Here is a 22218-nt window from a genome sequence, read left to right on the forward strand (position 1 = left end):
CGTCCTGTCAGCTCTGCTTCCAAACTCGATGCCAGTTCTCGCCCCCTCTGCCCTGGTTCTAACCACCTCACCTCTCTAACTGGCCTCCTGGTCTCCACGCTTGCCCCTGTAGAGCAGCTAGCTCAATCTTTTAAAAATGGAAATCAAAGAGGGAATTCCCTGGCAGTCCAGTGGTTAGGACTTCATGCTCTCACTGCTCAGGGCCCAGGTTCAATCCCTGGTCGGGGCACTAAAATCCCACAAGCTGTGCAGCGTGGGCAAAAAAAAAAAGGAAATCAACATCACTCCTCCACTCTGAACCCTAATGGCCTCCCACCTCGTAGAGTAAGCCTCAACCCCACCTCCCAACCCCCCACAAGGCCTGCGTAATCTGGGCCCCTGCCAGCCTCCCGCTCCTTCCATGACTCCTCCAGGGCCTTCTTTCTGTCCAGCGAACAACCAAGCTTGTTCCCACGTCAGGGCCTTCGTGTTTGCAGCACCCCAGCCTGCAGGCTTTTCACCCAGATCACCCTATGCTCCCTCCTCCCTCCATTCAGAGCCCACCTCCAGCCTCACCTCCTCAGGGAAGCCTTCCCTGACCACCATTTATTTTATTTATTTATTTATTTTGCGGTACGCGGGCCTCTCACTGTTGTGGCCTCTCCCGTTGCAGAGCACAGGCTCCGGACGCACAGGGGCTCAGCGGCCATGGTCACGGGCCCAGCCGCTCCACGGCATGTGGGATCTTCCCGGACCGGGGCACAAACCCGTGTCCCCTGCATCGGCAGGTGGACTCTCAACCACTGCGCCACCAGGGAAGCCCTGACCACCTCATTTTAAAATATCTCACCCTTTTTCACCTCTTCCCCTGGGCTTCAGTTTTCTCCATGGCCCTTATCACCACTCGACATCACAGATCACGTGGTTTCTTTATTAGCTGGCTTTCACCTCCCCAACTAGAACGTAGTCTCCATGAGACAAGGACCCCTCCCTCTGTCTCGTCGGCTACGATCCCTCAGCCAAGGACAGAGCCTAGGACATTGCAGCCACTGAAGTATTTGTTGAGTGATAGGTGTAGGCCTGCTAGCAGGGAGGAGAAATAGGAGAAAAGGACACACGCAGGCAACAAAAAGCAAAAATAGACAAGGGGGACTGCACCAAACTAAAGAGCTTCTACACAGCAAAGGAAACCATCAACAGAGTGACAGGCAACCTACCAATGGGAGAAAATATTTGCAAACCACACATCTGATAAGGGGCTAACACCCAAAATGTGGAAGGAACTCCTACGATTCAGTAGCAAAACAAGCAACAAAAACTGATAAAAAGTAGGCAAAGGACCTGAATAGACATTTCTCAAGACATACAAATGGCCAACAGGCCCATGAAATGGTGCCTGACATCACTAGTCACCAAGGAAATGCAAATCAAAAGCGGCTTAAGCCTTCAGGAAGCTGGTCCTCTTCTGTCTTGTGGCCGAGAGACAGGAGCCACCTGGGCAGTGGCATGGGAGACGCTCCTCGTCCGGGGGAGAGGCAGCATGTATGCCAGACCATCTGCTGACCCAGGCCAAGGATGGGGGCAGTCGATGCCTTCCAGGCAGAGCCCAGAAGCTTCCAGAAAGCAGCCAGCAGCCTTGGCATACATCTTCCTTCCCCAGGACTCCTCATTCCTGTCCTGCTACTTACCCAGCCAAAGGCCTCCACCGGCCTCACACACCTTCCTCAGTGGTGCTCCAACAACCCTTCCTCCAGACCGTTCCTCAGGTCCAGCCCTCTGGACAATATCACAGCCTTTCTCTCCCAAGGCCCAGACCACACTTTCTCCTCCAGGCAGCCTTCCCTGACTCCCCCAGCCCCCTCTACGTCTTCTCCCTCCTGAGCTCTGGCAGCACTGACCGCCAAGGCCCCATTCTTGCCTGCCTTGGGAAACTCTGCCTCATGCCAGGAGGCTCAAGGCGACATCAGGACGAGAATCTGGGCTTCACCCCTTGCCACCTGTGTGGTCCTGGGCAAGTTCCTTCACTTTCCTGAGCCTTCATTTCCTCCTCTGCAAATGAGGAGTGTGTCTAGCTCACAGGACTGTGGACAGCTACAAAGAGAATAGTTCTGTGAACTGTACACACATTATATTCCTCTATATCTAAGATATTCTGCTATCAAAAAATGGAAGGAATGAAAAGTAACATAAAAACAGCAGTGCCTGGCTGTCGATACAGGTAGCAATTGTCCTCCTAGTAAGAGGAGGCTTGCTGAGGACAGTGCTGTGTCCATCCCAAGCCTCAGCCCTAGGAGGTAGAGAGGGTCATAAGCCCCATTGTCTAGATAAGGGAACTGAGGCCCAGAGAGGGCAAATTTGCCCAGCGTCGAAGTTATTTCTTGAAAGAATCTGCTACTAGGATCTATGTTCTTAACCCCCACATTCTGTCACTTTTCTATAGAAGTTGAAGGAGGTTCAGCCCATCATACCCATTTTCCAGAAGGGAAAACCGAGGCCCAAAAGCATGGAGAGATTTGCAGGAGTGCACACAATGGTGAGAGGCGGAGCAGGGTTATACAGCGCCTTCTCCCACCTCACAGGCTGAGGTGTGCAGGCAGCCCGATGTGGGCACAGGGACCGACGCTGTCCAGGGTTCGGGGCGGGTGGGAAGACTTACGCGATGGCGGGCATGTAGTAGGCGAACTTGGCCAGGAAGCCCGGGAGGCTGAGCGGCTTGTCCATGCCGATGATGTCCTGCAGCTCCTCTGGTGTGTTGGCAGGGAGGGTGATGCCCCGCTTCCTGGGGACAAAACAATGAGGGTGATGGACAACCCTGGGCAGGACCTTACCAACTCCTTGCGGGGGGTGGGGGGGGCATCTGACCCCTCTCATTGGACAGATGGGAAAACTGAGGCCCAGGGCATATAGAACCAGGACCTGAATCCTTCTAGGATCTTCTGTCCCCAAGGCCATGACCAGCCAGCAAATCTCAAGGGGGACAATTGGGATTAAAGTCCACTTAAAGTGCACATGAACACACGCACACACCCTGGTTCCTGGGGACAGGGAAGGTGCCAGGGCAAGCCCTCGGTAGAGCCGGCTGGTCGCGTGCCAGGTCAGGGGTTATCAGGGCAAGAGCTGCAGCACACACTGCCTGGGACAGGAGCAGGCGCCAGACTTCCCTCCGCCACCCTCCCTCTGGCCGGCACACCAGGGAAGCCGGCCTGGCCCACTGCGCTGGGAGAGGGAAGCCAGCCCAGCCATCCACCCTGCCAGCACTCTCCCCTCCCTGACCACAGCCTCCCACACACGGCTGGGCCACGGCAACCACTCGGTAAGGGCTGGCGGAGAACGGCCCTTCTGGTCTGGGGCCTCCTCCTCTCCACTGGCATCTCCACCTCCCCCAGCCAGGACCAGCAGGGTGCAAGGCTGGGCTGCCTTCCCCGCTTCTCATGCTCCAGCCTCCTCTGCTCCTCCTGGCTCTGCCCCAACTCATGGGTCACCCCTGGCCTCAGTTTTCCCACCTTTAAGATAAAAGGGACAGGCCAAGGACACCTGTCAAGAAATGCTTCTACCATGAGGGACAAAAGACCAAAGGCACTCTACAGAAACAGAGAAATGCAGAGAACAGAAAACTTAAAAACCCAAAATGAATAGCCTCAAAGAGAGGAGACGATGTTACATCCTTGAAACAAGAGCATCCCTTTTTAAAGACAGGGCATTCAGAAAGTAAGAAAGAGCTCTTGGAGAGTTGGAAGAATATGGCCACGCCCATCAGGCTGTAATAAAAGGAATGGAAAATAAAGTTGAGAAAATCCTCCAGCAGGTAGAACAAAAGATAAAAAATAGGAGCAAATGGGGGCTTCCCTGGTGGCGCAGTGGTTGAGAGTCCGCCTGCAGATGCAGGGGATGCGGGTTCGTGCCCCGGTCCGGGAGGATCCCACGTGCCGCGGAGTGGCTGGGTCCGTGAGCCATGGCCGCTGAGCCTGCGCGTCTAGAGCCTGCGCTCCGCAACGCGAGAGGCCACAACAGTGAGAGGCCCGCGTACCGCAAAAAAAAAAAAAAAAAAGGAGCAAATGATTAAGAAAATTATGTGATTAAACCAGGAGATTCAGCCTCCAGTTATCCACAAAGCAAGAACAGAAGATAGAAGGGAGGACATTGCCAAAGAAATGGAAATTCAACCCGAGTGTTGAAGTCCTTTAATAGCTTCTGTTATTAAAATATTAAAGTGTTTCCCTACATAAATACCTGTTCCCTAAACCTCCTAAATATGCCCTCATCCCCTTCTGCATGACCCCAGAACCTATGAGTGACCAGTGGGTATCACCACGGGGTCACCCTGTTGCCCAGTTTGCCAGTCAGACTCCCATCCCTGCGAGACGTCCCCGGGGAAGATGAAGCCCCGGGGAACAGTCCTAGCACCGAGGTCAGGTGCTCAGCGCCCTTGGGCCTTCCCCTGCTGGTCAGTCTGCCCCAAGGTCACCCTCATGAGGCCGTCCCCAGTCACCGTAGCCTCTGCAGAGCCCGTACCAGTTGTTAGATACTATATTTTGGATATCTTTCTGGAAGCTGGTGGGTGGAAGGCAGAGGAGGTGTGGCTAAGGCTCTGACCCCCATATTCCCAAACACAACGGCCACATTTGCCCCAGGCCCCCTGGACCGATCCAGAGATCCAGAGCTTTCAGTCCTCTCCCTCTGCACATCAGCATCTGAGGGCCCACGATGTGCTGGGCACTGGATGGATAGCCGTGACCAAGGCAGACCTGTGTGTCTGATCGTCCCCTTTCCCCTCCCCCCAGACCCCTCCCCCTCCCAGGCTCCACATTTCCTAATATGGCTCCTCCATCCATCCAGCTGCCTGAACCAGAGACAGGGGGCTCCCCCAGACTCCATCTCCCTTACCCACCAATAGCCGGTCCCCAAGTCCTAATTATTTCTCCTTAAATATTTCTCCAACTAGTCTCTTCTCCAGCCTCTCTCCTCAACAGCCACCCAAGAGAGATCTTTTTACCCCACAGATAGAGTGGCCTGGGAAGGCCTTTCGGAGGGGGTGACATTTAAGCAGAAGATTTAGACTGTCCTTTTCCCCTGAGGGAGCAGGCGGAGAGATCCAGGCAGGCGGGGTCAGAGCCCTGCTGAGAGCCCCAGGCAGAAGCACCGAGGGAATTCCAGGGCAGGGAGGCTACAGTTCAGAGCAGGGTCAGTGGTAGATGAGCCAGCTGCCAGATGGGGGCTTCGCAGGAGCTGGGACCTTATCCTGAAAGCACCGGAAGCCAATGAAGGATTCTAAGCAGGGGAGTGACATGAAAAGATGTACTTTTTAAAGAGCTCCTCCTGGCTGTGGTGTGGGGAACAGACAGAGGGAAACAGGGCAGAAGCCAGAGCTACCACAACGGTCCCCTAGGGGAGATCCAGCGCCTCACAGGGGACTGGGCCTCCGGAAGCTACTCAGACTGAGCTGTAAAGATCCTGTCTGGGACCCAAGGTCGAGGCAGGAAGGAGTTGTTCCTAGGTCCCCTGCCACCCACAGCCCCTAACCACAGCCAAGGCTCCCTCCACGCAGGGCCAAGCTCAGCTCTTAGATGGCCCTGCTTCCCCATAGCCATGGCCATGCCCCGGGTGCTGCTCAGTCCTCTGCCCTCCACGCTGGGTGACACACTGAGAGCCCAGTATGGAGTTCAAAGTCCATCCTCCTCCTGTAGGTACCAGATCACCCTGGGCAGGAGCTGTCCCCTTGAGGACCTCCATATCCTTGTCGGTAAAACACAGATGGTACTTTGTTTTCAAGGTACAGGGAGGAACAAATGAGACTATTTGTGTGTCCAGGGAAAGATGGCAGACTCTGAAGCCCAATGGCCTGGGTTTAAATCCCAGCTCTTATTTAAAGGCTGTGTGGGACTCCCCTAGTGGCGCAATGGTTGAGAATCCGCCTGCCGATGCAGGGGACACGGGTTTGACCCCTGGTCTGGGAAGATCCCACATGCCGCGGAGCAACTAAGCCCGTGCACCACAACTACTGAGCCTGCGCTCTAGAGCCCACGTGCCACAACTACGAGCCCACGTGCCACAACTACTGAGCCCACATGCCTACAGCCCATGCTCCACAACGAGAAGCCACTTAAATGAGAAGCCCACGCACCGCAACAAAGAGTTGTCCCAGCTCGACGCAACTAGAGAAAGCCCGCGCACAGCAACAAAGACCCAAGGCAGCCAAAAATAAATAAATAAAATTTTAAATTTTTTTAAAAAATAAAGGCTGTGTGACCTTGAGCAAATTACCCAAACTCTCTGTTTACAAGATCTGGCATGTTTGAGAAGAGAGGTTAACACAGGCTTTGTAGGACTTCAAGGAACGTGTGTAGGCTTTGGCTTTGACCCTGAGCACGGCAGGAGGATTTGAGAAAGGAAGTGATCTGATTACTCTATGTTTTGAGATGACTGTTCTGACTACAGTACTGTGGGGACAGTAGATGGGGGAGGCCAGGGTGGACACCTGGAGACTAGTCCGGAGGCCACTGCAATAGTCCAATGGCTCAGACCAGGATGGTGACAGGGAGGAGACGGTGGCCAGATTCAGAATGTGCTTTGGAGAAGAGCTGGCAGGAAGGAGATTGAGAAAGAAGTTAAGCCCCCGGAGAGAAGATGGAATAAGAAGAAACAGGTGAGAGAATTCCCTGGTGGTCCAGTGGTTAGGACTCTGTGCTCTCACTGCCAAGGGCTGGGGTTCGATCCCTGGTCAGGGAACTAGGGTCCCACAAGCTGTGTGGTGCAGCCAAAAAAAAAAAAAAAAAAAGAACAAAATGAAACAGGTGAGGGCTTCCCTGGTGGCGCAGTGGTTAAGAAACCGCCTGCCAATGCAGGGGACACGGGTTCGAGCCCTGGTCCGGGAAGATCCCACATGCCGCGGAGCAACTAAGCCCGTGCACCACAACTACTGAGCCTGCGTTCTAGAGCCCGCGAGACACAACTAATGAGCCCACGTGCCACTACTGAAGCCCGCATGCCTAGAGCCCGTGCTCGGCAATGAGAAGCCACCGCAACGAGAAGCCCGCGCACCGCAACGAAAAGTAGCCCCCGCTCACTGCAACTAGAGAAAGCCCGCATGCAGCAACGAAGACCCAACACAGCCAAAAATAAATGAATAAATAAATTAATTAAAAAAAAAAGAAACAGGTGAGAACACAGTCAACTGAGGCCCAAGTCACAGGGGCAGAAAAGAGGCTACTGGATTTGGCCAGGGTGAGGGAGGGGCCACGGGCCAGATGCTGCCCTCCTTCCCCCTCTCAGCCCAGCTCACTCACAGCTGGGAGTCCTCCAGCGTGTTCTGTCCATATCCCAGTCTGACCAACTCCCCGGTCCCCCTGCCTGCTGACCTCAAGATCAAACTCCAGCTGGATCAAACCCACACCCACCTTTCTAGGGCCCATGGAGGTGCCTAGACAGTTGCCGAGATGCCAAGTGGTTGTGGGAAACAGAAAATCCGACCAGTTGCCCCACAAGGGCTGTTCCTTTTCCTCCTCCCTTTACCCCGCCCTGGACACTTTCACCTTCTTGCTCCACTAATGAGCGCTATGTGACCCTTTAATGAGCACCCGCGATTAGACCCCATCTTGGTGCCCGGTTAACCCACCCTAATGGCCTCATTAAGGTCCCTGCATCAATAACCGGCACTTGACATGGGCAAAGGACAGGCAGAGATAATCCAAGGGGCTTAACCCCAGTGAGTCAGAGCCATAGGTTCCAATTAATAATATTATCGTTAAGTGACATTTATGGAGCATGTAGCCTGCTCGCCCTCGCTAAGTGTTTTTTGTGCAATACTTTACCTAAACCTCCAGCTGGCAGGGGCAATGGTCAGGGGTATGGACCCGGAGTCACACCTGTGTTTACGAGATAACTTACTTCCCCTATCCTGGCTCAGTTCCCTCGTTGGTAAGACAGGGTCAATAATATACCTATCTCACAAGTTGTCACCAGATTCCAGTAAGTCAATCCAGGTACAACATTTAAAGCAGTGCTTGCCATGCAGTAAAGGCTAATATACTTACATGATAAGTTAAATAAAAATTAAATCAACAACAGCTTCCTAGGGCAGAAAAAAGTGCAACAAGAAGGAGAAGTGTGTTCTTGCCAGAACACTCTCAGGGAATTGGAAGAGACACTTTTTTTTTTTTTTTTTTGGCGGTACGCGGGCCTCTCACTGTGTGGCCTCTCCCGTTGTGGAGCACAGGCTCCAGACGCGCAGGCTCAGCGGCCACGGCTCACGGGCCCAGCCGCTCCGCAGCATGTGGGATCTTCCCGGACCGGGGCACGAACCCGTGTCCCCTGCATCAGCAGGCGGACTCTCAACCACTGCGCCACCAGGGAAGCCCGCAAGAGACACTTTTAAGTGTCGGGGGCAAACGCCCAAGGATCATCAGTTCTCTCCTAAGGAGTGGGTGTCTGGATAAGTGAGGGGGTTCTGGCTTATGAAACAGAGGGTTCAAATTTGGATCCAGAGCTGAACTGCTCAAAGCAGTGAGGAGAGGCAGAGACCTCCCAGCTCCAAACAAAATGAGCATAGAACAAACCCATGAGGAACAGGGAGAGGTAGGAGGCGGGAGGGACCCCATCTCCCAGGTCAGCTCTGGAGGAAGGTCCTGTTCTTACTTTCAACCTACAGAGGCTGAGGCCACAGCAAGGAAACAGTGTCCAGATTTGAATGCAGATCCACTGGCCCTTGAAGTCCTTGCTTTTAAGTGCTAGACCCCAGAGAGGCGATATCATGAGCCCTTGAAATGTGGGGAGGGAGGGCGGACCTCCCTCACTGGGGGTGCTGGGGACCCTTCAGCCCACCAGCATCCACGAGAGCAGAGGCAAGAGGTACGTTCTCCTTTGGAAGATGCAGAGATTTGGGCCGAGAGAGGGGGCGCCACTTCTCCACGGCTCCCAACAGGTTACCATCCTGAGTAGGAAAATCTTGGAGGGTCAGATGGCCCAGGGTCAACTCTTGACTCTACTTGTTCTGTGGCCTTGGGCAACTGCCTTCACTTCTCTGACCCTGCTCTCTTCTCAGTGACATGGGGATGGCAATGCTCTCCTCCTCCAAGTGTGGAGGGATTAAATTCGCTGACTCAGGAGAAGGCTCAGCCCAGCCCAGCACTGGGGGATGCTCAGCAAATGGTAGCAGCCTATGCGGGTACATCACCTGCCACAGGCTCTCGGTTGAGTCAAAGAAACAGTGACTGGTGCAGCCCTGGGAACTGCCTCCACGTGTGTGTGTGTGTGTGTGTGTGTGTGTGTGTGTGTGTGTGTGTGTGTGTGTGTGTGTGTGTGTGTGTGTGTGTGTGTGTGTGTGTGTGTGTGTGTGTGTGTGTGTGTGTGTGTGTGTGTGTGTGTGTGTCTCTTTTTGGTGTCTCTCTGTGTCCATGTCTATAAAGTGGGATAAGCTTCCCCTGGCTCACCTGGCAGCAGGAAGATAAAAGTCAGAGGCACAGAAGGCAGAAGACTTGGGCTGTGGGTCTCTGTGCCCCACAGACCACCTTTTGATAGGCTGGCGGCTGGCTTGATTCCACAGGGATACAGGAAGAAGCAGCAACCCTGGAATTCTCCACAGGTGTCTGGGTCAAAGTTCCTAGGGAAGAAGGCCTCTTATCTCTGGACTTACCTGCCATAATACAAGATGGTTTCAGGCTTGATGGCTCCATCCAGATGGACGTGCAGTTCTACCTGCAAGGGCGCAGAGGAAAAGGAGAGAAAAACAAACACCCATGAATGCCTGAAGGACCTTACAGAGGGTCATTGTTAACACTAACTGTGATAACCGTTAGTCACCACATACATTTCACTAAACTGTTCACACGCATTATCCTGTTTCATCCTTGTCTGTGGGGTGGGTTTAATTATCATCTCTGCCTCTTTCACAGTGGAGAACACTGAGGTTCAGAGAGGTTAAGTAACTTGTCCAAGACCACACAGCTCTAAGTGATGGAAACAGGAACCCAACCCAGTGCCTTTGTTCTTAACCACAGCTGCTAAGTGGCAGAACCGGAATTCTAACCCAAGCCCAATTCTGAAGCTGGTGCTCTTTAACACGAGGCCAGCCATGGGCCCGGAGGAGTGACAGAGCCTCAGCCACCATGCAGGCAGATCCCACTCTCGGCCAACTCACCAAACAAGATCCAGCTCTAACAAAAAGGATTGGCCACAGATTCTGGACTAGTGAATACCTACAACATATTTCAAAAATCAGTCTCCATTTTCAAAAGCATGTGTTACTGAAAATGAAACATAGCTTATCAGGAATCAATATTTGACAATAAGATCCTTCTAGGACTCCAGAAAGGGCACCAGATACTTGGCCATCTTGGTGATCCTCTCCTACATGCTCAGCCCCATGGACGATACTCCATACACAAGGCCAAGAGTTTAAGGACAAGGACTTTGGGGAGAGCTCATCAGGCTGGATGCCCAGCTCTGCCTCTTCTCTGGCTGTGTGATCTTAGACAAGACACTTGATCTCTCTGAGCCTCAGTTTCCTCAACTGAAAACAGCTGCAAAGATTGCCTCCCTGTCCAAGAAGAGTTTAAGGATTTAAAGACAGTGTATAATGATGAAAAAGCTGAAAGAGAAATTAAGGAAACACTCCCATTTACCATTGCAACAAAAAGAATAAAATACCTAGGAATAGACCTACCTAAGGAGGCAAAAGACCTGCATGCAGAAAACTATAAGACACTGATGAAAGAAATTAAAGATGATACAAACAGATGGAGAGATATACCATGTTCTTGGATTGGAAGAATCAACATTGTGAAAATGACTATACTACCCAAAGCAATCTACAGATTCAATGCAATCCCTATCAAACTACCAATGGCATTTTTCACAGAACTAGAACAAAAACTTTCACAATTTGTATGGAAACACAAAAGACCCCAAATAGCCAAAGCAATCTTGAGAAAGAAAAACGGAGCTGGAGGAATCAGGCTCCCTGACTTCAGACTATACTACAATGCTACAGTAATCAAGACAGTATGGTACTGGCACAAAAACAGAAATATAGATCAATGGAACAGGATAGAAAGCCCAGAGATAAACCCACGCACGTATGGTCACCTTATCTTTGATAAAGGAGGCAGGAATGTACAGTGGAGAAAGGACAGCCTCTTCAATAAGTGGTGCTGGGAAAATTGGACAGGTACATGTAAAAGTATGAGATTAGATCACTCCCTAACACCATACACAAAAATAAGCTCAAAATGGATTAAAGACCTAAATGTAAGGCCAGAAACTATCAAACTCTTAGAGGAAAACATAGGCAGAACACTCTATGACATAAATCACAGCAAGATCCTTTTTGACCCACCTCCTAGAGAAATGGAAATAAAAACAAAAATAAACAAATGGGACCTAATGAATCTTAAAATCCTTTGCACAGCAAAGGAAACCATAAACAAGATGAAAAGACAACCCTCAGAATGGGAGAAAATATTTGCAAATGAAGCAACTGACAAAGGATTAATCTCCAAAATATACAAACAGCTCATGCAGCTCAATATCAAGAAAATAAACAACCCAATCCAAAAATGGACAGAAGGCCTAAACAGACATCTCTCCAAAGAAGATATACAGATTGCCAACAAACACATGAAAGAATGCTCAACATCACTAATCATTAGAGAAAAGCAAATCAAAACCACAATGGATATCATCTCACACCGGTCAGAATGGCCATCATCAAAATATCTAGAAACAATAAATGCTGGAGAGGGTGTGGAGAAAAGGGAACCCTCTTACACTGTTGGTGGGAATGTAAATTGATACAGCCACTGTGGAGAACAGTATGGAGGTTCCTTAAAAAACTACAAATAGAACTACCATACGACCCAGCAATCCCACTACTGGGCATATACCCTGAGAAAACCATAATTCAAAAAGAGTCATGTACCAAAATGTCCATTGCAGCTCTATTTACAATAGCCAGGACATGGAAGCAACCTAAGTGTTCATCGACAGATGAACGGATAAAGAAGATGTGGCACATATATACAATGGAATATTACTCAGCCATAAAAAGAAACAAAACTGAGTTATTTGTAGTGAGGTGGATGGATCTAGAGTCTGTCATACAGAGTGAAATAAGTCAGAAAGAGAAAAACAAATACCATATGCTAACACATATATATGGGATCTAAAAAAAAAAAAGGTTCTGAAGAACCTAGGGGCAGGACAGGAATAAAGACGCTGACGTAGAGAATGGACTTGAGGACACGGGGAGGGGGAAGGATAAGCTGGGACGAAGTGAGACAGTGGCATGGACGTATATACACTACCAAATGTAAAATAGATAGCTAGTGGGAAGCAGCCGCATAGCACAGGGAGGTCAGCTCGGTGCTTTGCGACCACCTAGAGGGGTGGGATAAGGAGGGTGGGAGGAAGACGCAAGAGGGAGGGGATATGGGGATACATGTATATGTATAGCTGATTCACTTTGTTATACAGCAGAAACTAACACAACGTTGTAAAGCAATTATACTCCAATAAAGATGTTAAAAAAGAAAAAGACAGTGTAGGTGGGCGAGTCGGCCCACAGGAAGACGGCCCCTGCCTCTCAGCCAGGGCCCTTTCCGCAGGCTGTTAAGAGAAGCACAGCAGGTGCTGGGAAACAGTGGGAAAGCAGCTGCCATCTCCCTGTTCCAGGTCGTGGAAGAAACTCTTCCCCAGCCAGGCAGAGAGCCAGAAAAATTTTAATAAACATCTCTACCAGGGTGGGGCCTTCTCTAGAACTTGGGAGCCTGGACAGGAAAGTGGCCGCCCTGGCTGGAGAGGGAGTAGCCAGGGAGCCACTGGCCCCAGGGCATCCTGGAAGCACCCACGTGAGCTGCCTCCTGTGGGGGAAATCTGGCCCGGAGCCCATGGGAGGCCAGCAGAGACAGGGCCGCCAAGCCTCCCTATCAGGAGGACATCCAAGTAATCACATCTCTCCGCAAGTCACTCAGCAGCAAAGGACCAGCTCTGTCACAGACCCTGCATCCAGGGAGTTGTTGGATTCCCTGATGAAATGAATGCAATGCCCACTCAGCCGAAAGTTTATCGGGTTCTCAGAAAGTGCTCTGCTTTGGAAACACGGAAGCTTCCAGTGCAGGGAACTGCCAACCAGCTGTTTGACCTTGGACAGGTGACCCCACCTTTCTGAGCCTCTGTTTTCTTATCTTTAACCTTCACAGGGCTGTGGCGAGGATCCAGCCAGAAAGATGGGGTAGTGCTGTGGTTAGAGCTGCAATCCCAGCTCCTCCACTCACTTCCTGGGTGACCTGGAGAAAGTTACTTTGCTTTCAGTGTCTCGGTGCTCTCATCTGTGGGGGGGGGGGGGGGCGGGGGGGGGAGATGACATGCCTTCCTCCCAGGGCTTCGTGAGACTTAACCACGTGACTGCAAGTAGCATGCTTAGATCAGGACTCAGCACGTAGCAACAGCATTTAGCATAATAAGCATAACTAAGAATCCCTCATTCACCAAATAGTTGAGGCCCTGCTGGGTGCACTGGGGATGGAGAGATAAACTAAAGTGACAGAGTCCTGCTCCCGTGAGGCTTACAGTCCAGCAAGGGAGAGAGACATTAAGTAAATGTCACATTGGTAAATGCAAAATCACAAGCCAAGACAACTCCAACATAGACCTACCAAAGAGGTAACAAACAAAAGAACTCGCCCAGCTAGAGGGCCAACGATGGCTTCCCAGAGAAAGCAGCACTTAAGCTAATAGCTGAAGGATGAGGAGGAGCCAAGTAGGCAAAGGCAGGGGTGAGCAGGAAGGCTGGAAGAGCATCTAGGCAGAGGGAAGAGCATGTGCGAAGGCCATGCAGTGGGAGAGGATGTGGTGGACGAGAGGAACTGAAATGGGTTCAGAGAGTCGAGCGGTTGTGGAGCTGGAGAGGCTGCAGGGGCACAAGGAGGATTGGGTACCAACCTGAGAGCAACAGAGAAGCCATGACAGGGTTTGAAGCTAAAAAGGACAAAGCACAGCAAGACCAGTTAGAAGTGGTCTTGTGACGTTTATGAGCAATGACGGTGCCCTGGACCAGGGTGGCAAGGCAGATACGGCAAAGCAGGTGGACAGGAAGCCATGTCAAGGATGATGCTTCAGGTTGGGCCTGGGTGGGTAGCGATTCCCACGCTCTGAGACAGAGAGCCCAGGAAGAGGACCAAGTGCTGAGGGGGAGAGGAGGGGTAGGGCACAGGGAGAGAAGTACGGTTAGTGTGATCTCACTTATGTGAAGTCGGGACACCTCTGAGACCTCCAAATGCACGTGGACGGACCCAGTGGCTGTGCAGGTCTGGAGCTCTCAGAGAGGTCCAGGCTGGAAATATGAGTAGGAATATAGATGACTGAGGCTGTGATTTTGAATGAGCTCACCCACAAAGGGAACGTCAAGGAAAGAGCATGGGACAAAGCCTGGACAAGCACCAGCACCCAGTGGCTTATAGAAGAGGATGAGCCTGGAGAAGAGCTGCCAGAGAGACGGAAGGGAAACCAGGAGTGTGTGGTGTGCAGAAAGGCAAAAGGCGATCAGACTTCAAGAGGGAGGAGTCACCCCCTCACCAGGGTCAGTGCAGAGGGCTGAACGGTAGTCCCCCAAAAGATGTCCACATCCTAACCCCCAGAACATACACTTCCACAGAGGGCAAAAGATGGGATTACAAATCTTGAGAGGAGGAGTTTTTCCTGGATTTATCTGGATGGGCCCTACACCCAGTCCTCTTTCTCCTTATACGGGAGGCAGAGAGTTTTGAGAGACACACGCAAGAGGAAGCAGCCCTGGGACCACAGCAGTAGATGAGAGCGGCGCGGCCACAAGCCAACGGACACCTGCGGCCACCAGGTGGGGAAGAGGCAACAAATGGTTACTGAGAAGCTGGGGGGCGGGGTCCCTGTGAGAAGAAAATAGAGGAGGAATCAGCCAGGGGGAAGGAACAGGAAGGAGAGTGAACAGGCAGAGGGACATGCAGGCGCTAAGTGTTGGAATCAGGTGGTGAGAGATGAGGCCAGAGAGAAAGTTAGGGGGGTGGAGGGCAGGGAGATCTCACAGGTCACAGTAAAGGGTGATCCCCTGAAGGGTTTTGCACGGGGGAGTCACCTTTTCAAAGCTTTCTCTGGTTGCTGTGTGGAAAGCAGGCCGAAGTCAGAACAGAGGACAGAGAGCTGACACAGTGGTCCAGGTGGGAGATGAGCCACCACTGGGAAGACTTGCTGCAGCACCAGACACAGCACATGCTCAGGGACCCTGAGCTGAGCAGTGAGAGGGAAGGAGGCCTCAGAGAGCCCACGGGCTGCGGGAGACTAGAGTGCCCCGGGGGGAGGGAAAGCAGAGCCTGCCACTTGCCCACCGTGCCCTACAGGTCCCAACCCTCCTCAGGGCCTCCTGGGAAGCTGCCCAGACACGTTTCAGGGGAGGAACAGAGGCCAGGAGCTGCCTCCACAGGCGGTCCAAGCTCAGGCAGGCCTCCCACTGAACTTTCTGGAAAACTGAGACTACCCATGGAGAAATCTGTCAGCTCAGAGGTGGATGGGGACCCTGCTCCGTTGGACCCATGCAGAGAAAAGAAGTAGCAGCAGTGGCCTCCTACTTACTGAATATCTTCTATGTCCTACATGCATCATCTTATTTCATTCTTACAACCAGTGAGGTGGGGACTTCACTCCCATTTTACACATGAGGAAACTGAGGCTCAGAAAAGTATCCAAGGACACAGAGGCAGTGGTGGAGTTAGGATTTGTACCCAGGTTTGAACCTTGAGCTCCTGCTCTTCTTGCTCGGCAGGCCTAGCCTCAGATGTAAATAATCCAGCAATAAAAATAGCTGTTTACTGGTATCAGACCCTTTATTTCATTTGGTCTCCACCCCTAGGCAAGGGACACACCAGCTCCATGTTGCAGATGGGGAATTGACTTGCCAAGCTGAGCTCAGAGGAATTCCGTGACCTGCCCAGGGTTACCCAGACCGACAGTGGCAGAGCTAGGTTAGAAACCAAGCCCCTCCACCTCTAACCCAAGTCCTGCGCGCTGCCACACGACCTCCCTGGCGCTTGCACCAGACCTACACCCGGCCTCCTGACCACTCAGGAGGAGAATCTCAGCACCCCCCCTCCCCTGCATTCGCTCTCCACGGGCCTGAGTCACAGCGAACGTCTGACAGAACTGCAGGAAATCCTCCAGGTCTAAACAGGAAGCATCCCCACTCGCCACAAAATATTTCCTAAGCCCCCTTCAGGTGCCAGGCTCTGTGGGGACGTGGGGAAACATGCCGAGTCCTTGCTCTCAGGAGACGCCAGGCAGGCCGGTAAGGCCCAGGGAGGTACATGCTCTTGCCAAGGTCCCCCAAGGTGTCAGTAGCAGAGCCAGGACGGGGACCCAGGGTCTTGGACTCCAGGACCAGACACTCCCACATCTGACTCCCGCTCACAACTGGAGGGGCTGTCTACCTTCAAGGCACACCTGAATCACACTGCTTCTCCCCAGACCCCCTGCAAACACACCCATTTTGTTTTCATCCCACTGACTTTCTCAGTTTCCTTACTTACCATGCCCCTGTCCCCAGCTCTTAGTTTCGTTAAAGCGGGGACTTTGTGCTATCATGCTGTACCCTCAGGGCCTAGGACAGTGCCTGCCTAGCAAGAAGTGCTCAGTAGGTGTTGAATGACTAAGTGATTGTTTTCTCCTCTCCCTGTCCCATGTCAGCAGTGCTGTGTCCTCTCCCTGCAGCAAGGAAGGGCTGACCTACCCCCTTGGGCCTGGCAGAGAACCCAGATGGGGCAGAGTAGCCAGGGTTGCTTGACCCCCCAGAACCCGGGCACTGCAGTCAGAACCTGGATGAGCCACAGGTGCCCACTTCCCCTCTTAGCACTGCTCTTGGCATGGAGCTGGGCAGAACCGGAGGTCAGTGCCCTCATGCCACCACAGCCTCTCAGCTGACTTTTGGGGTGAAGCCAGGAGACAGAGCAGCTCAAGGTCTGACATTGTTTCAGTCACACATCCTCCAGGCAAGTCCTCTGGGCTCAGCCGCATCTGGGCTCCTATAGCTCCGAGGTACAGAGCAGAAGGGGCCCAGCAGTCCCTCAGTGCCTCCTGCTGACTCAGGGCCCAACCAAGCTCTCTGCTGCCTCTGTGAGCTTCTCCAGGGGCTTCACACAAGGCAAGGCGTGTCCTCAGCCAGGGGGACATCCTGCTGGGCAGCACCCTCTAGGAACTTAGCACGGTTACCCCCATTTTCTAAGCGAGAAGTCTGAGGCTCAGAGAGATTAAGGGACTTGCCCTAGGGCACAGTCTAATGAGTGCCACACCAGGAAGCTGTCTGACTCTAAAGCGGGAGGTCATAACCACCACGGCACACCTTGTTCATCCTGCATGTGGGTGCTGAGTCAGCACTGGTAAACTCTAAACATGATTAATAACCGGGACAAGGCTGATCGACAGCAGCTGGCGTTGGCCTGCCCCCTGCCCCAGGCCTGCACTTGGCATTTCATGTAGGGCAGATACAAATATGATTCCCGTTTTACAGATGGGGAAACCGAGGCACACAGAAGCAACTCACTCAGACCCCCAGAGACTGTCTCTTCCCCCAGCTTGCCGCTCTGGAGCCTCAGAACCCTAAGGAGTGTGGGTGAGCCTGGTCCCAACACTGTGGGTAAAGGTAGGCTTGAACCTCACCTTGGCCGCCCTGGCTTACTCTTCTCCCCTGTCCAAAACCAGGCCACAGTCCTACCCTTCCCTGGCCCAGGGGGCACCCCGTAGGACAACAGGGCAGACGGACAAGCTTCTTCCAGCTCACAGGGCCCCTTCCCACCCAGGCCAAGCCCACCCTGAGGTCAGATGTGGAATCAGGAGGCTGGCTGGCCTGGCCTGCCTCAGTGTGTGAGCACAGACACTGCACTTCCCTTCTCTGGTCCTTGCTTCTTCCTCTGTCAAACAAAAGGCTTCAATGAAACCCAATCTCACTCTTCCCCTCCCTCCCAACTGCCCCGGGCAGGCGTTGTAACAGGTAAGGCCGGCAGGCTCTTCCCAGCCAGGGGCATTTTTCTTTTAACAGGTGGCTCTGGTAACAAAAGCACCAAAAGCCGAAGCAGTGCTAACGCAGTGCGCTTTGTGGCTGGAAGACAAGAGGAGAGACAGAGAGGGGAGGGGGAGAGACAGAGAGGGGAGGGGGAGAGACAGAGAGGGGAGGAGGGGAGGGGAGGGGAGGGGGGGAGGGGGGAGGGGGGAGATATGCAGGTGGAGAGAGGCCACCGCAGGCCCCCACCGGGGGCCCCAGGGAGGAAATGCACACCCGAGGGCCTGCTGCGCCAGCCAAGTGCTTCACAAGCCCTAACCAGCATCCATTTCCCCCCAAGAACACTGTGAGCTTGGCTTTGTCAGCCCATTTTACAGAGGAGGAAGCTGGGGCTCAGGGAATTGTCCACCTGAGCCCTTGTAGCTGCTGAGTGGTAAGGCAAGGATCCAAGCTCAGTCTATCCGAATCCCACAGCCACCCCAATTTACAAAGTGGGTGTAAATCAGCAAAGCACTTAACAGCACCTGCTTCAGTCTCAGGTAGGTCTGGGTTCAAGTCTAACTCTGCTGCTTTCTGGCTGTGTGACTTTGACAAGTTCCTTCCCCTCTCTGAGCCTCAGTTTCCTTATATGTATATGAAGATAATAGGCGTTTAAAGGGCTGTTGTGAGCATTAAATGAGTTACTATATGCAAAGCAGTTAGAACAGTGCCTGAAACGGAGTAAACATTCAAATATGAGAAAGAAAAGTATGTTGGACATTGAGGCTCAATTCTCTGCATTAGGAAGGGACCGGGCTGTTCCAACCTGGACCAGCTCACTCTCCAGCCTACAGCTTCAAGGCTGTCAGATTTTGTGTAGCCTTGGACAAGCCACTTCACCTTTCAGGCCTTAATTTCATCGTCTGTAAATGGGGACGTAAACATCCTCCTTGTTGAGTTGTCCAGAGGATTCTGTGAGATAAATCACTGAAGGTGCCTGGTACCCACAAACACTCAAATGGCAGCATTGTTACTGTTATTATAGTGACAGGCATGTGATCAGCGTTGCTCTCCGTGACACTGAACTCCTGAGGGCCATGGGATTTTCCAGCCTTGCCTCATGTGGAAACAGACTGATAAGGCCCACCCCTCCACCCCCCTGTGTGTTCAGGAAGCTACTTGTTGAAATAACATAATCAGAGCAGATAGGCAGCCGCCTAGGATTTTGCTACTCAAAGTGTGGTCCACGGCCCAGCAGCATTAGCATCTCCTGGGAGCTTGTTAGGAGCACAGCATCTCAGACCCCATCCCAGATCTCCTGATTCAGAGTCTGAAAGTTGACAAACGTCAGGTGATGTGACTATACATTAAAGTTTGGAAAACACTGCCTTGCTCTGCCTTCTCAAAGTTGGCCAGTCCTGAGACTCACCTGGTGGTAGGTATGAGAAGCCCAAGAGCCCAGCAGAGGCTCCTGTCCCAGAAAGACCCACACCTGGGGCACTGGAACCACCCCCCCCCCCCACCCCCGCCCCCTAAAGGCTTCTGCAGAGGCAGTTCAGGAAAGCTGGCTAGGGTATGGGATTTTTGAAGCCAGCCCACCCTGGGCTCAAACCCCAGCTTGGCCACATCCTAGCTGTGTGATCGTAGGCCTAGTTAATCTGTGCCTCTCTGATCATCTCTAAAAGGCGATGACACCAGCTACCTCCCAGAGTCATTGCTAGGATCAAATGAATTAATGAAGGTTAATGTATTCAGAATGGTGCCTGGCACAGAGCAATAATTCAACTGAATAAGCTCCAGCTGGTAATACTACTGGTTCTCATTACTGGCTACTCCACCCATGGGAAGGCAGGGAACTGGCTCTGAGATTCACACTCCTGGCTTTGCTGGCAAGCTCAGGCACGTTCCCTCCTCACAATAATATAAAATGTAGGACATGTCACGTACATAGTGGTCGACACTCTACCTTCCCTCCCAAGCATTGCCTTTTAACCTTTGGACACCCCCATGGCAGGCGGAGCCCATTTCCCAGGTGTAGAAACTGAGGCCTAGAGAGGGGAAATGACCTGCCAGCTTGAAGCAGAGAGGATAGGGAGAGGCCAAAAAAATGGGCATGATAATAATAGTCCCTCCCTCATAGGCCTGTTGTAAAAGTGTTGCAAAGACTGAGTTGGTGCATATAGCAAGTTCTACAGAAGGGTTGCTTATTATTTCTCTCCATAACCCCTATTTCACTCCCCGTCAAGGAGTGTCTACTGCCTTGGGATTCATATCAGGGTAAGATGATCCCCCAGCCCAAGGGCAGAGGGAATCCCAAAGCAACAAAAAAAAAAAAAAAAAGAAAAAGGAGAAAAGGGGATTCCCTGGCCATCCAGTCGTTTGATCTCCGTGCTTTCACTAAGATCCTGCAAGCCACGTGGTGTGGCCAGGGAAAGAAAAAAAAAGCCAAAGGAAAGAAGAATTAATGATGGGGCATGGGGCATCCAGACGAGCTGTGAAGGAGGCATGGGGGATGCAGGAGCTCAGCCCCAGTGCCTGTGACGTCTGGCAGGGGGTAGCGAGCATTTGCCCTCTGGTAGGGGCACCAGAAGTGGGGGCCAGGCCTCACCTCCTCAGAGCCCCGCCTCAGCTTCCCCACCTCCTTGTGGATTCTCGCCAACGCTTTCCCAATGATATCGGCCAGCATCACTCACACCTGTTTCTCAGAGAGGTAAACTGAAGCTGATTGCAGCTCACTCCTTCCCCTAACCCACCCCCAGCAGTCTCCACCCTACTAGCTGATTCACCCTGCCGAACAGACTCCTGGGCCCCTGCCTTCCTTGGACTGAATCTCAGTGCTCCAAAGCCCACCAAGTGGGCCCAGACCCTCCCTGAACCCACCATTCCCTCCCACCCAAGCTGGTGGGAGGAGGGATAAGGGGTTTATCCCCTGGGGCTAGTAACCGTGGCTTGGCCCCAAGTGAACCCTACCGGGGCCCAAGGCCTAAGGCCCACCCAGCCCCTCTAGTGTGTAGAGAGGGGTGCCCTGCTCCCCTCCCTCCTGTCTCTGGCATGGCCCACTGCTCTCACGGGCACATCCACAAACCTAGGCTCCTTGGCACTCAAAAACTATCACAGTGTTGGAGTATAAAGCTGTTTCCATTCACCCAGCACTCCGTATGTGTTGTCCACAACACTAGGTGCCTATAGGTGTAGAAACCGGGCCCCATTTTACAGCTGAGGTTCAGAGAGCTTAAGCCACCTGCCTAGGCTGCACAGCGCCGGCGGTGCTAGGACGCCCATCTGACAGACAGTGAAACAGACCCAGATGGGTCAAATCAGAGGCAGAAGCAGAACTTGGAAGCCATCAAGGGGCGCCTCCGGATTCAGGACTCTTCCTGTCTCTTTGCCTCTCATTAAACGGCCTGGAGGTGGGCGAGGGCCTGAGCTGAGGGAAGAAAGCGCCTGCAGGGGCCCCGTTTGCTTCCCGGCCGTGGATGCCCCTAAGCCCTCCAGCCAGACAAGGACCCAGACGCCGAACCCCGGACCCCGAGCCCCCGCCCGCGCTCACTTTGGGCTTGTCGAAAGCTGGCGTCTGGGCCATGGTGCCAAGCGTGCACCCCGGCGCTGCTTCCTCCGCCGAAGATCGGTGGTCCCGCTGGGTCGATGGCCGGTCTGCTTTCCCGGGGGCCTGCAGTGATCGCGGCCCGCCAAGCTCTTCTTAATAGGGCCCGGCTCCACCCCCCCCCCGCCTGCCCCGGGCCCCGCCCCCGCCCCCGCCCCCTTGCCGGCGCCCCGCTCCGGCCAACAGACCCGCGCGGCGCATTTCCTGGAACTCCTGCAGGGCGGTGGGGACTTACCTCGGGGCCGCGGCCCGCCCCCAATCGCTAGCCCGGGACGCCGGGTTGGAGGCACCTGTGGGCTCAGGCTGCAGCCGCCTGGCCGGGCTCTGCCTCCTGCCCGGTCCCTCCGGCACGGTCACGCTACTGCCTGGGCGCCTGCAGGGTGCCAGGCCCGAGCTGGAAGCTGGGAACCGGTGCGCTTCACAAACCTCGTGGGGCTCGCACTCTACCGGGCGAGACACACGCTCATCGCAGAATCACACAACGTAAATGTATAATCAGGAAGCTTTAATGGGGGCCAGCTGTGGCCTGCAGGTGGGGGAAGGCTTCTCTGAGGACACGGAGTTTACCAGGTGAAGGGGGTCGGGGTGGGTGCAGGTGGAGTAGAAGAGGGAAGCCGAGGTGGAGAGGGCATTCTGTGTGAGAGAT

At 53.1% G+C, this 22218-nt stretch overlaps 1 protein-coding gene across 9 annotated transcripts in view; it reads right to left on the reverse strand.

Moving 5' to 3' along the window:
* ADA (adenosine deaminase) overlaps nt 1–21907 on the reverse strand; it is a 28748-nt gene extending 6841 nt beyond the window's left edge. For 8 of the 9 annotated variants that reach the window (XR_016387927.1, XR_004024102.2, XM_089896944.1 and 5 more), the window contains exons 1-3: nt 21519–21680; nt 9608–9669; nt 2636–2758 (exon numbers count right to left, since the gene is read on the reverse strand). Coding sequence is in view for 7 of the 9 variants with exons in the window: in XM_089896944.1 (XP_089753070.1) it covers nt 2636–2758; nt 9608–9669; nt 21519–21551 (218 nt within the window). In the remaining 2 variants the exon portion in view is untranslated. Of the gene's footprint in view, nt 1–2635; nt 2759–9607; nt 9670–21518; nt 21681–21807 lie in introns of those variants that run through there. The other variant, XM_089896939.1, reaches the window with a different exon arrangement.
* Between the last annotated feature and the right edge of the window lie 311 nt (nt 21908–22218).

This window comes from Delphinapterus leucas, chromosome 15, assembly GCF_059928025.1.
Source record: "Delphinapterus leucas isolate spDelLeu-1000000601 "Yukka" chromosome 15, BTC_Dleu_Yukka2, whole genome shotgun sequence".
Lineage (NCBI taxonomy): Eukaryota > Metazoa > Chordata > Mammalia > Artiodactyla > Monodontidae > Delphinapterus > Delphinapterus leucas.